At 40.7% G+C, this 13,853-nt stretch overlaps 1 protein-coding gene across 2 annotated transcripts; it reads left to right on the top strand.

Annotated features, from left to right (window-relative positions):
* Positions 1 to 5,017: 5,017 nt before the first annotated feature.
* On the top strand, positions 5,018 to 9,716 carry hhla2b.2 (HERV-H LTR-associating 2b, tandem duplicate 2). Of its 2 annotated transcripts, none has more exons than XM_077012692.1 (6): positions 5,018 to 5,113; positions 5,761 to 6,075; positions 6,849 to 7,100; positions 7,460 to 7,768; positions 7,878 to 8,015; positions 8,220 to 9,716. In XM_077012692.1, the coding sequence occupies exons 1-6, from the start codon at positions 5,062 to 5,064 to the stop codon at positions 8,321 to 8,323; spliced, it is 1,170 nt and encodes a 389-aa protein (XP_076868807.1). In that variant the 5' UTR covers positions 5,018 to 5,061; the 3' UTR covers positions 8,324 to 9,716. The 2 variants fall into 2 exon arrangements, with proteins under 2 accessions (XP_076868807.1, XP_076868806.1); XM_077012691.1 differs by having other exon boundaries at positions 5,020 to 5,113; positions 5,758 to 6,075.
* The last annotated feature ends 4,137 nt before the right edge of the window (positions 9,717 to 13,853 follow it).

Here is a 13,853-nt window from a genome sequence, read left to right on the forward strand (position 1 = left end):
TTTCACTCCACAAGTTCAGAAAGCTTTGCCAAAATATCTTGAAACATTCAGGCAGAAGACCGAAAGAAAGCGAAGCACTTAAGTGCCTCTTACCAAGAAATAAACAAGAGGTTATTTAAACGCCCCACCTGTGTGAATACACTTGAAGGACACTATCACTGATTTAGAGAAACAGTATTAAAAGTTGCCTGCCTTTCAGTCCTGAAGGCATATAACGTGTAGGTGTCGTACAGACTGAAGTACTACCTTCTTTATGTTTATTTTAAATAATGAAGGTCATGAATGCATGAGTAACATAGAACGTCATCATTTCTAATCTACTAATTTAATGTTATCTGTTAAAACCTTTTTGGTAGATTTTTGAACCTGTTTAGAGAACGTATAGAATATAGAAAAGTACTTACTTTTCAGTCTTTTCAGTGAGTTAAATACTGGCCACTTATTTAAGATATAAGATTATTTAAGATTATTAGTAAATGACTTACAGTTAGGTTAGCTTTTCTTTATGCTGTTCAAATTGTTTACTCATGTAGCACCAGACAATGTCTAAATTAAGGCAACCTGATGTAACGTGTACAGCATAACAACACTGAGTATCTGGTGAACAAAGTGAACTTGGAGATCTCAGCTCAGTGCTGTAAAGACAGTGGAGATGGTTGATAACTTGAGAAAACTGAGCCACAGTTGTCCCCACCACTCTGGAAGTGTTGGCAGTTGGCACTGTGGCATCTTTCTGCTTTCTGAGTGCCATCCGTCACCAATGACCTCCAGCAGAACATCAGCTCCATCCACAAGAAGGCACTACAGAGGATGGACCTCCAGTTGAGGAGATTCATCCTGCCACAGCTGCTGATGAAGTGCTTCCACACTCGTGCCTCGGGTCCGTGTTCAGGTTATCCTGGAGTCCATAATCACTTCCTCCAGTACCATGTGGTACACCGCCGCTGCTGCCAAAGACAAACGCAGACAACAGCTCATGGTCCGCTCTGCTGAGAAGGTGACTGGCTACAACCCGTCCAGCACCTGCACGCCTCTAGAACATTGAGACAAGCCTTCACGACTGACCCTTCACCACCTGGACATGTCATCTCCAATACACGGCTCTCCGACTAGAGGCTGAGGTCTTTTCTTACCAAAACTTCTAACCACTAGCTCACTTTTTTGCCCAATTGCAACCATTTATATTTTTTATTTTTAAATTGGTGTATATATATATATATATATTTTTTTTCAATCTCAGTATATTTTTCTTGTATTTCTTGCTGTTCTTTTAATGTATATATTGTAGATTTTTATTTATGTACAATATTTTTCTACCTACTTTATTCCCTTTTCTGTTTTATTCTGATTACAATAAAGAGTTTACAACAGTGAGGGTCTGCTTCATTTACAACTCAAAGACTCAAATATGCGGTTCGATTTAATAAATCAAAGCCATGGTAAGGTGTGTAAACATATTCAGGTTGGTCTATGGCCCCTTATAGATGACTACATTAATACGGTATGTAAGGTCTGTAAAAGAAAATATGAAAATATAAAAATTTTTGGGAATCCATTGAAATCCATTGAAAGGACATGCAAGCTATATTACTATTTTCAATTCTTACTTAAAGAGGTTTTCACAGGGTCTTTAAATCCTGTGTTTAGTATGTCAGTAGTACTGCATGTTACACAAATTAAAGGTCATCATTGAGGCCTATATATCGGTAATCAGTAAGATATAAACATAACAGGTACCCAGTATATACAAACAAATACAAATACAAACCCAAACCTTCTTTCAGAGAAAGTGTAACTTTTGGAGTGATTTGAATGAAACCCTCCAGACTAGTTTTGGTTACTCTGGCCTAGTTCACATGATGGTAAACATGGTAAAGCATACAGCCAGTCTGTTCAAAGATTACAATGAGCAATGTGTCTTTTTAACCAACAGAGGGAGACATTTCTGTATTAGCTGAGATTGCGTTTGGAAAGCACCAAGTTGTATAACAATCTCTGAGCTAAAGTCACTTGTAAATAAACCCCTTACCTAGAATTGACAAACTTCACAGGTGTGATGAAGACACCTCAAACTAGAACTGACAAACTTCACACGTCTGATGAAGACACCTCAAACTTTCCCTCCACGCTGGTAAATTTGTTGACGGTGACAGTGTGATGAACATTGCAGCACTGATAGCCCAGCTGAGGAAACTGCTTGGGTAATGCATCGTCTGAACCATCTATGTGCCCGTCTGGGTGTATCCCACACACAAGACCTAGAGCTACTGTGGTCATAATGTCAAAGTGGCTGGAGAATGAGGAGCTGTGGGAAGCTGGACAAACATGGGTTTGGTGTGTGCACAGACAGGCCCAACCTAAATGTTCTGTGCAGAACAGACACACAGTAAGATATGATGGTCTTCAGCCAGACGGTACTCACACAAGGCCTCTGATGTAGCAGGGAATCTCTCTTTGTGGCCACAGGGAACTTATCAGTGGACATTTATAATTTACTATTACACACAACCTGTACTAATGCCCCTATCAGTCAAGAATGTGTGAAAGCATCTTTACAGATTACCCATCCATCTGTTTTTCTCACAAATCTTATTAACATCTGGATGCATCTCTTAACACACACACACACACAACCACACACACGTGCCAGTTGTTTCAAAAGCTCAGCACATTTCTGCAAAGCCTAATTGGATCCCTCACAGTTTACATTTCACCTCCAGGCTTTGTTAACAGGGACAAAACTTTGCTAGGTGTAATTCTGTCCACCAGGGAGCGTTGCGCGTCTGCACGTGTCATCGCTTCTCCCAAACACCTGCCCAAGAGGGACACGGCAGCTATGTGAGTTCATCTGGAGCGGAAGGAGCAGACAGGCCAACAGTACTCGCCTTTCAGCTGCACATAAACAGCTGGCAGAAATCAACAGGGTGCTGAAAGGTCCCAGAAGGGCGTCTGAAGCACAGATGTCTCCCAGGAGCCAACAGAACCGGAGCAACTATCCCTGAAATAGACCCTGCTGTGAGGTTCAGCCACAAACAGGCCCAAAGATTAACAACTCCGCTTGAGAGTTGGTCTTGGTGCCGAATGCGCACAAAGCCTTTCATATAGGAGAATGGTAGCAAGGATACAGCCCCCAAACCTGCATTACAAAGATACAGTCCCCAAACATACAGTACCTTTTCAACACATTCATTTGATCTGGCTCAACACACCTTCTCATGCAATATCATATCACTCATCCTCCCTTTAATGTACCAGTACTGCTAAGTTCAGTACAGTCAGATACAGATGAATTAAACCCTGCCCTGCTGGATGCATGCAAAATCCTTTACATAAATAGAAATAGTATTATAGAAGATATTATTACTGTGGAAAATATGGATAGGAGTGTGTTTGCAGGTCACTGCGAAATAGAGCACTGACAGGACATAATGCTGAAAGTCCTGTCAGAGCAGGACATAAGCAGGGGAACAAGGAACAACAACAACAACAACAACAACAACAACAGGCTTCTAGTTCAGATGTCTTTGACATCAGAGAGCACAGGCACCTCCATCTTAGGCTTAAATCCAGGGGCTCCTTCATTGTTCATTCATTCTTCTTCATAATGCAGACACCACTGGCCCATGACAACGGAATGATACAATGACACAATGGTGTGTGTGCAGTGGTCCCATTATTCATGTTCAGCACTGCCAGAAGTATTAAATCATAATAAAAGTATTAAATCAGACCTTTTATTTTTAAATAAGGAACTCGTGGTTTGCCAAGGTTGTGGGTTTGCACAAATACTCTTTTTTTACTTTGGCCTAGTGAACCAATAACCTGTGAAGCATTTCAGCTGTGTATCAGATGCGGTATGAAAATGTGATTTTTTAGTAAACATTCCCAGTCAGGCGCTTGGAGGCACGTTCCCTTCTGTTCCCTTCTGTCAAAGTGTAACTTTGGCATCTATCTGAACTGTATATTTAGAGGGGAAACAGTCATATATAGAGTCCTTCTAATTCCCAATTCTTTATTTCCTTTGTTCTCTTATATGTACAGGTAACCTGCCTGTTTTCTAAGGCCTGTGACCTGCCCTGCACTTTCCAGCAGGGGGTGAGGAAGTGTGTTGGTTCAAACAGGAGGTTCAGTCAGGCCATACACCTTTATACAGATTGGCACACAGTATACTGTACTGAATATATAATTGTATATACACAATTATTCACATTTATTAGCATTTTGTTTTTCCATCACAGGTCCACTGAATGGCCATCAAGCACAAACTGTATGACTAACTCAGGTTGCTGTTTAACATCCTATAACTAGTACGTCACCATGTGCGAGTAAAAATGCAGCCAGACCTTGAAGTGTTCTTCAGGGTGTAGTGCCCATCCACTCAGTCAATCCAGAACCTTCATGTCTGAGTTGCTACGAGGAGGTGAAGTACTCCGCCCCTGTTGTCTACCCACCACCTGGAACAAACTGACCAGTGGAAGGACCTCACTATCCATTGAGCAACTGCGTAGAAAACACCAACCTTGTGCCCACACTCACTGAGCACTTCAGTAGGTGAGACGGCCCATGTGTTGATTTGTGTTCAGGCTGCCTCTACGCCTCTTCATCAAAGCTTCATCACTGAAGCCTTCGTGGGATTTAACATGCATAAGTATCACTGCTGAGTTTGGACAGGTCATATTAAAGGCACTGTTTGCCCGCTGGCTTGTTTCCCTGTAGATTAGAAATAATAAGATTCCTTAAGAAAGCTATTTCCTTGTTAGCACAAACAGATTTCTCTATTAAGACCATTTCTTTTCAGTGGAGAGGATGATGGATACCACACAGTGGTGGGTCCCAGCTACAACACTACTGATCATTATTTTATACAGCATGAAAAGCTTTTAAAGGTTTATATTAAAACTATAATATAATTGTAAAGTAATCGAATACTCGGTGAGAGGCGGAATGTTCTGGGCTGGTCTTGAACTTTGGAATGCTGAATTTCCAGTCACCACACTAGATAAAAGGAGAATGAGCCGACAGCCTTCAGTCAGAGGGTCTGGTGTGTGTGGACTGTGAAACATGATTAAAGAGCTAATCCTGTTATGGTTGCTGTCACTAACTGTGTGTGAAGGTCAGTAGAAGGTTCTGTGATTTTCTACTTTGCGGATTAATATAGTGTTTTAAGTACATTTTGTAATATTTCTTGATTTTCTATAGTAATGTTTATTAATTTCAGTATTTTTTATTACATTCATTCACTTCATTAATATCATTGCATTATAGCTTCATTTCTTCGACATTTCCTTTTTGAAAAGATTGGTTAAAATATCATAGAATTAATCATTTCTATTTTTATATTTCATATTTGTGTGTGTGTTGTTTTTTTTTGGTTGGCTGGTTGAAATAACATCAACAATGTAAATAAACATCTTGATTTTGCTATGTGGTTAAAGAATTTGTATTTACATTTTGGAAATTAACTGACCTTTTGAAACTTCTGAGCACTGCTATGGTCACATGCCCAGTTCAGAAAGTTAATGATTACTCAATAAGATAACCAGAAGATAACCAACCATTTTACATTTTACTTGAAGAGAAATGCCAGGACTGCTCACTCACTGGATTTATGGCATTCCAGCAATGTTCTAGTCATTACTCAACTATAGTAATGAAGCTTAGCTGCTCTGAAAAATGCAAGACCTCTTAGCAATATATAGTCCTCAAACCAAAGATAAGCCATGAATTCAGTACTCATCCTGATGGTTTGTGTTCCAGCAGACAACCATGTTACCTGTGTCTTCTCTGAAGAATGTGTGCTTCCCTGCAAGTCCAGTTACCATGACATTATCCACTGGATGAAAATAGACAGTCAAGGTGAAGTAGCTGTTCATTCATTCTACAAGGGAGAAGATCAGCTGAATTACCAGAATGAAGCCTATTCAGGAAGGACATCCATGTTCTCAGATCAGATCTCTACAGGAAATGTGTCTCTTACCCTGAGAGGTATCAGGATTCAGGACCAGGGCAAATACAAGTGCTACACTGCAAGCTCCACCGCAAACAAGGAGGCGTTTGTTCTCCTGAGTGTGGAGGGTGAGTGAAGCATCGTGGCTCACGGGAATCTGGATACACCATTCAACTTAGAATAGCTGACTTCATGTCATTAGTTTAACTCATTAATAAGACAACTACACTGATCAGCCATAACTCTAAAACCATCTGCATCACACGGGCCCTTCATTTGGGCCAGAACATTGTCCAGAGCATCACACAGCAGGCCTGCCTTCTTCTGCCACTGTTTGTCCCCCTAAACAGCAAGCTGTTATGAACCGTTCTGACACCATATCTCACAGGCAGCAATTCATGCTACAGTAGCTCAATAGAAACTCTTCTGTGGAATCGGTCCAGATGGGGTAGTTCACATGCACCAGAGTGTCTTGGGTGTCCATGACTCTGTAACCAGTTGGCACTAAACACTGCACCCCAGAACAGCCCATAGGACCTGCTGTTCTATAGGTGCTCTGACCTGGTCCTCCAGGCACTCAGATCTTTATGCTTGTCAATTATTCCTGCTTTCCACACATCATCTCTAAGAACAGATGCATCACTTGCTGTGTAAAAAGCAGCTCTTGACAGACACCACAGTAGTGAGATAATTTGCGTTCTTCACTTCTCTTGTTGGTGGTTTTAATGTTATGGCTGAATTGTGTTTGCTGAAAAAAAGGTTGACAAAGCAAACCAACTCTATACCTAGTTCAACTCATTAAAGTTCTCACTATGCCACTCGAGTCATAGAACCTGGTTAGTGCCCTTTCACCTTCTGATCTTCTGAATCCTGGTGTTTTGTTTCTCTGCATCTCTTTAAGCTCCCATTAAATCAGTAGATATAAAGAAAACAGATGACAGAATTACCTGCAACACAAGGAATGTTTACCCCAAACCGACGATCTCTTGGAATATCAATGGCCCTGTGGATGAGAATCCTGCACACCTGGACAGCCAGGGTCTGTTCTCCATCAGCAGTACCGTGTCTCAGGCACACCTGAGCAATTCCACATACATCTGCTCTATCAGATTAGGGGACAAAACCCAGCCATACACAGCCAGCCTGAAGCAAGGTATTTCACATCCATCCCCATATAACAACACCCTACATAATATCCCATATAATAATATAATACCTCATATAACTCCCATATGATATAATACTCATATAATTTCAGCCAATTCATAATATAAATTTCTATGTATAAATATGTTGTACCTATGTTTTCTAATCATATTAAGGCATTGCAGCTTAGCTCTTCTGAAAAACTCAAGGTTATTTCTCATCATTGTACAGTCCTCAAACCAGATAAATCATGGACTAACTAACCAATACTCACTCAACTGGTTTGTTGGTTTCTGTTTCTCTCTCTCTCTCTCATTCTCTCATTTATATACACACACATGGGTTACACTGTGTTTTTTTCCTCAGAGAAAATTGAGATTTTTTCTGGAGAGAACGTGACTATCCACTGTCCTCGGGAAGATACTGGAACGTTCAACTACACCTTGACTTTTGAGGACTCCTCCAATATTCAGAGTGACATTCTGAGCTACAACAGTGAAGTCCCACAACCACACCCTTCAACATCATGGAGGGGGGCAAATGTCAGTGTCACCCAGGAGGGGACAATCACCGTCCACAACCTAGACTCAGAGAGACACACAGGGACATACAGCTGTGAAAGTAGGACACCTCTATCCAGACAGCTTGTGCAGACCTGTGTGGAGATTCAACAAGGTCAATTTATTTGAATTAGAATTATAATGAATAGTTGTTAAACATCTTAACTAGTGTCTCTTTGATTATGGTACTCAAAATGTATTACATAGACATTTTCTTCTGACAGGTTCAACAATGCTCTTCATCAGCAGCAGCAGCAGAACCATCATCATCATCATCATCATCATCATGGTTTGCTGTATAATTATAGCTCTTGTAGCCTTTTGGTTTGTAAAGAAGCAAAGAGAAAAAAGGAACATAAAAAGTGAGTTGACTTCTGTTCTAATGTCTGAAAACACAAATCTGTATCATGCCTCTAAAGCCACATTTTCAGAATTATCTTGCAGTTACATAGCACAACAAAATGTCTGTGACCAAAATTCCACAGATATGGAGGTAGTTTGCTTTTGTTTTGTGCTTGGAGTGACAGGTGACAATTCTGATTCTCTGTGGTGCTGATGTTTTACAGAAAAAAGTGAGGACCAAAATGACGTGCGGTTCCATTTGAATTCAAATGATGGAACTCGAGATGAAAAACCCTCTACAGAGCTGCATGAAGAGCGGTTTCATTAAAGACATTCAGTGTTCATGTGTTCAGCTGTTGATGAACACTCCGGCAGTAGTGAACACACCTTCAACACTACAGGATCATTTGACAACTGAGTCTGGTTTTAAAGAAAGAAGAATTAGTGGTCATATGGACTACAGGTGGATCTGTTTAAACAGATCTATTTCCAGTCTAAAACACTACAGTAAATGATGTGGACATTCCTCAAGCTGAGACTCAGCTGACTAGAACTATGAACATCACTGTATTTGCTCCAGATTGAACTATAATCTAAAGCTTGGTGGTTTTGATCTTGCAAGGCTACAGCTTTCCTTGTGTTTCCTCCCCTCTGTAGCAGCGGGGTTGGGGAGTACAGGTCATATGTAGTGCTGGAGGACAGAAATAACCAGCAACAGAGAGAACTTCACATAGCAGAGATAAGAGATGCAGGTAGTACTGGGGGTCTGGTGCACTGTGGATCGGGCGGTGGCTGATCCTTGGTGTCAGCATTATGAAGAAGAATGAATGAACAATGAAGGAGCCACTGGATTTAAGCCTAAGATGGAGGTGTCTGTGCTCTCTGATGTCAAAGCCATCTGAGCTAGGTGTTCTGATCCTTGGTTGCTGAAGCTGGCTCTTGGGAAGGATGGAACGGGAGGTTGTCAGGCGGATCGGTGTGGCGGCTGGTGTGTTGTGGACGCTGTACCGGACTGTTGTGGTGAAGAGAGGGCTGAGCAAAAAGGCAAAGCTCTTGATTTACTGGTAAATCTACATTGCGACTCTCACCTATGATCAGGAGCTTTGGGTAGTGACCGAAAGAATGAGATCATGAATACAAGCGGCTGAAATTAGTTTTCTGTCTGGACTCTCCCTTAGAAATAAGGTGTGGAGTACGGTCATCCGCCAGAGAGAGTAGAGCCGCTGATCCTCCATGTAGAGAGGAGCCAGTTGAGGTGGTTCAGGCACCTGGTCTGGATGCCCCCTGGGTGCCTCCCTGATCCATGTCCAAATGGAAGGAGACCCCAGGGAAGACCCAGGACACACTGGAGAGATTATATCTCTCGGCTATACTGGGGACTCCTGGGTATCCCCCCAGAAGAGCTGGAAGAGAGGTCTGGAGAGAGGGAAACCTGGGCCTCTTTGCTTAGGCTACTACCCCCGTGACCCGGACACGCGGTTGCAAATGACAGATGGATAGATGGATAGATGTAGAGATAACTTCAAGCTTTAAAATGAAGAAAATGGACATGAATTCACTTTATCATTACTTGAAAAAATTACAAGAAAATGAAGTATTTTCGTTGCAATCAAAAAACTTTTTTATGTTATATTTTTTACTGCTGTACCTGACCTTTCTCCCATTTTATCTGTACAGTGGCCTTGGGTGTTTATGAAAGGCGCTTTAAATAAAATGTATTTTATTTATTTATTTTATATATAAATTTACTAATGAAGTGTTATCATGAAGATATAAGTGTGTGTATGTCAAGTTTGTTGTCACATTCCTTCACTGAGCTGACCAAGATCCTGTTTGTTGAAAGAAACCGAAACTATGCAGCTAGTGAATATTCATCTGGACTATGCTCTGAGTCACTGAAGGAGTTGTTCTTATCAAGGATTTTATTCATACTTGCACATTTTATTTTTAAAGGATCTTTTTCACACTCAGAAGGCACTTTACGGGTGCTCTCAATATATGAAAGAACAGGTTATGGGCTACTAGTGGTAAATTGGGGTTTTAAAACCATAATTGATATATTAAACATGCAACATGCTCCTGTAACTCTACTGGTGGAACTGGTGGAGCAGGATGCCAACAATACCATGGTGATTATTTCGTTTCCCAGGTGATCAGTCATATCTGGATCGACTCTGTCAGTGTAAATACGTCTCTTGAGTTTTGCTAAGTGTTCTAAAATCAGTCCATCTGAGTCTGGTCACTGAGGTGAGCTGGGGTCTGAGTCTGCCGCACACCGCCATCTGCTGGACAAAACATGTCAGACATTCTTGTTCATTTTTACAGAAAGTATGGTTTCTCTCAGAACAGTATGAAATGGTCAGAAAAAAGAGGATGTTAAAAACATGACCAAGAAAGATGAACTACCTGTTTGTAACTCTACAGATGCAGGTGTTCTGTCAACACTGAGTTAACACTGTGGAGTTAATGATTATTACAATTCATCTCCACCTTCATCTGGTGTAGGAGAGATTGGGTATGGTTGTAACATGGGGAGAGTTGTAACACCATCAGTTCCACCCATCATGGATAAGTTAGGAGTCAAATGATCATTCCAGTATTTACCCAATTCCTCCCTGATCCCACATGGTGAATATCAAGGCTGTAAACACACACATGCAGATTCCATAGAGAAAAAACTGATTTTGAGGTGCGAAAGTAAATTTCTGAATCAATACAATATTTAGTTTAGTACTTAAACTATTGCAGATAAAACCATATGAATTATATTACATTAAACTGTAGTTTCTGAGGTAAATTGTGATGCATTTTCCCCTGTTAATTTCAAATCACCTTGTTAATACAACTAGTTGAACAATGGCTGACAGGGGTGGGGTGGGTGGTAACACAGCTTTACAGCCATAACCTTACATACAACTAAGAAAACATTCTTAATGTAATCATTTTAAAGAAAGACTGACAGAGGTGTGCCTGATGCTTTTAAAAGAAGCATCTGATGAGGTCACAAAGAAGGGCAAGTCAGTCAGATCAGTTGCAAAGGCACATTATATCTGCCATGTAACACACACACACACACACACACACACACACACACACACACACACACACACACACACACACACACACACACACACACACATACACGTTGTTTATTATTTGACCTACATGTTCTTTACACAGGTACATTGTATTAGTGTTCATTAAGCATACATATATTGTTAAATAAGTTTGTTCTAGTACACTAATTTACACATCCACACACACACACAGTAAAACAGAAAGTGGATATGAGTTATGGTCAGTCACAGGTCAGTTCTGGATTGTTATTTTATAAATAAAAACTATTTTTGAAGCATTTTGCATGGTGTGGCCTCTGTTTTTGCTTCTTTTTTCTAATTGTTACAACTTACCCCAGCATGTGTTACAACCTACCCTGCAGTGAGGTAGGTTGTAACAAGGGAACACCTTTTGTTTGACATCAACTCACGAGGGCTGTGATATTTGAATTGAGGTTTGAATCGGTGCCATTTGTAGAAAACAAATGTCTGTACTTTGTATACAAGTTTGAGACCTCTAGCAAAAAAATTCTGTGAGTTACAGGTGCTGAGTTATAGGTCTCCCTATTATAGTAATTAGTAATGTCTACAGCAGTGGGGAACCGTCAGGGCCCTCTACGCCCTCTCAGAGGGCCTAAAATATTCTTAAAACATTATATATATAATGTTTAATGGGCCCAATGTTTAATGGTCACGGTTCGCTACTGGTCTACAGTAATGGTCTACTGTCAGTGTTGGGGCAGTAGACATTATTGATACCATCAGCAGAATCAGGGCTCCCCTTCCAAGACCTGCCTCTATACCACGGACTTTTGATAGTAATGATACACATATGTATGGAGAGGATTCCGTGCCTATTCGAAATGTAATCACTACTAGGCAAAAATGGAAATGCAATCCACGAAATGCATTGCTTTTCCATACAAACATGCAGAATGCGTGCCACAATGAAATGCAAAAGTACTATTACATTACGTTTCATTGCACTTTATCTCTTTATTGAAAAACAATACACAAGAATTACCATTCAAAACCAAAATGCTGAATTTGTGCCAGAATTGAATATAATACAGCTCGAAATGTAATCACGGCACCGAGGTATTGCTTTTCACCGTACGGTATTTCTGACATAAATGTCTCCTTTATATGTAATGATCACGAGATTGATTTAAACACTGATGTGATGAAAACATGCCACAATGAAAAGTAAAAGCTCCAGTGTGTGTGGATTTGTATTTAAAGAAGGAAAAGCTGAATTCGTGCCAGAAGCCACCTTGAAATGCAATCGACTGAACGTCATTGTATTCCACTGTGTCTCTGCGAAGCTGTATTCATGCCAGAATGAAATCTAATCACTGTCCAATAGGAACGCTCGCCTGAATTTGGGGTGGGGCTTAGACTCCAGTCAGAAGCAATCGCTCATAGTTGGACTTGAAAGCAGCAGAAATGTCTTTTCACGACAGAATAAAAGAGGAAATAAACAGTCTAATTGGACAAATTGAGGCTGGTGCAGTTACAGACGACTACGTGCTTAACTTAATTAAGCTGAAGGTGCTGGACAATATTGAAAATGGACCTTGAAAGTGTCGTACATGTGCTTGAATTCCATCTTGTAAAGGTGGATGAACACTGCAATCAGGGCTGAAGAGCGGAACGCGACCTCGAGCCGCCACAGCGGAGCCCCCGCGATTGCTACCCGTATTTTCCAGATTATAAACGCTACTTATTCCCTCACGCTTTGAACCATGCGACTTATAATGAGGTGTGGCTTTTCTGTAGATGTTTCTTCACCCGTCAGGGGTGAAGGACAAAGTGGTAAATCAAAGAAGAAAGTGCTCATTTTCATTTAACTCATGCAAGCAGCAGGCACAACAGAGAATTTTTTCCAAACGAACGTGTTGTGCCAAATTCCGAGTGCCCTCGTTTGCACACTCATAAAAACGCTGATATTCCGGAGTTACAGTGATTTTAACTTAGTTCATTGAGCACTCTAGTATTGTCCTATTTAGACATAATACTGCTGTAATACTGCAAAGTCGTGGTCACAGGTGAACTTCGTATAGCCAGTGTGTATTTTATTTAAAATAATTAACACCCTTGAGGCTTTGGACATAGATAATTCCGTGCCGTTTTCTGTTGTGGCGAGCAGGACTAACAAAATTCAAAAAAGAAGAAATAATGCATGACTACGCCACCTAGGGGAATTTCACCCCAAGGAATTACACTGGGGCAAATGAAAGCCTCAGCACAAAATAAGACCATTAAAGAAAAAGGACACAAGTTCAAGACCACTGGACAAGAGAGGTAGTTCCAATAATTTCTTTAATATAAAAATATAATTTGATCAACTCTTTATAGATCATATAAAAATATATAATTTGCACAGACTCACAATGACAAGGAAAACAAGTGGGGAACAGGGCTGTGGCCTTGGTAATTAAGAGGGGAGCTAGGGGATCACCTCTATACTATACGCTCACCATGACCACACCACACTTCACACTCAATACTCTCCGCTACCAAACCCGTGCACGAGATTCCACCACCTGGGACATCTGCCTCTGTCCGGCCTGCAGCTCCTGCCCTGCACAAAACAATCAAATAATTAAACAAAACCAAACGATGAGAGAGGACCAATAACAGAACACACAAACTGACACTTCCTCACGCACATCAACACAACACTCTTCTCAAACACTACACATAAACAAATGCTTTGCAGCGCAGTTTGGCACCAACACTATTTAAAGAAATCACGAAAGAAATCTCACTGCAACTGAATAAAGAAATAAAACCCACTCA

Source organism: Brachyhypopomus gauderio, chromosome 7, assembly GCF_052324685.1.
Source record: "Brachyhypopomus gauderio isolate BG-103 chromosome 7, BGAUD_0.2, whole genome shotgun sequence".
Lineage (NCBI taxonomy): Eukaryota > Metazoa > Chordata > Actinopteri > Gymnotiformes > Hypopomidae > Brachyhypopomus > Brachyhypopomus gauderio.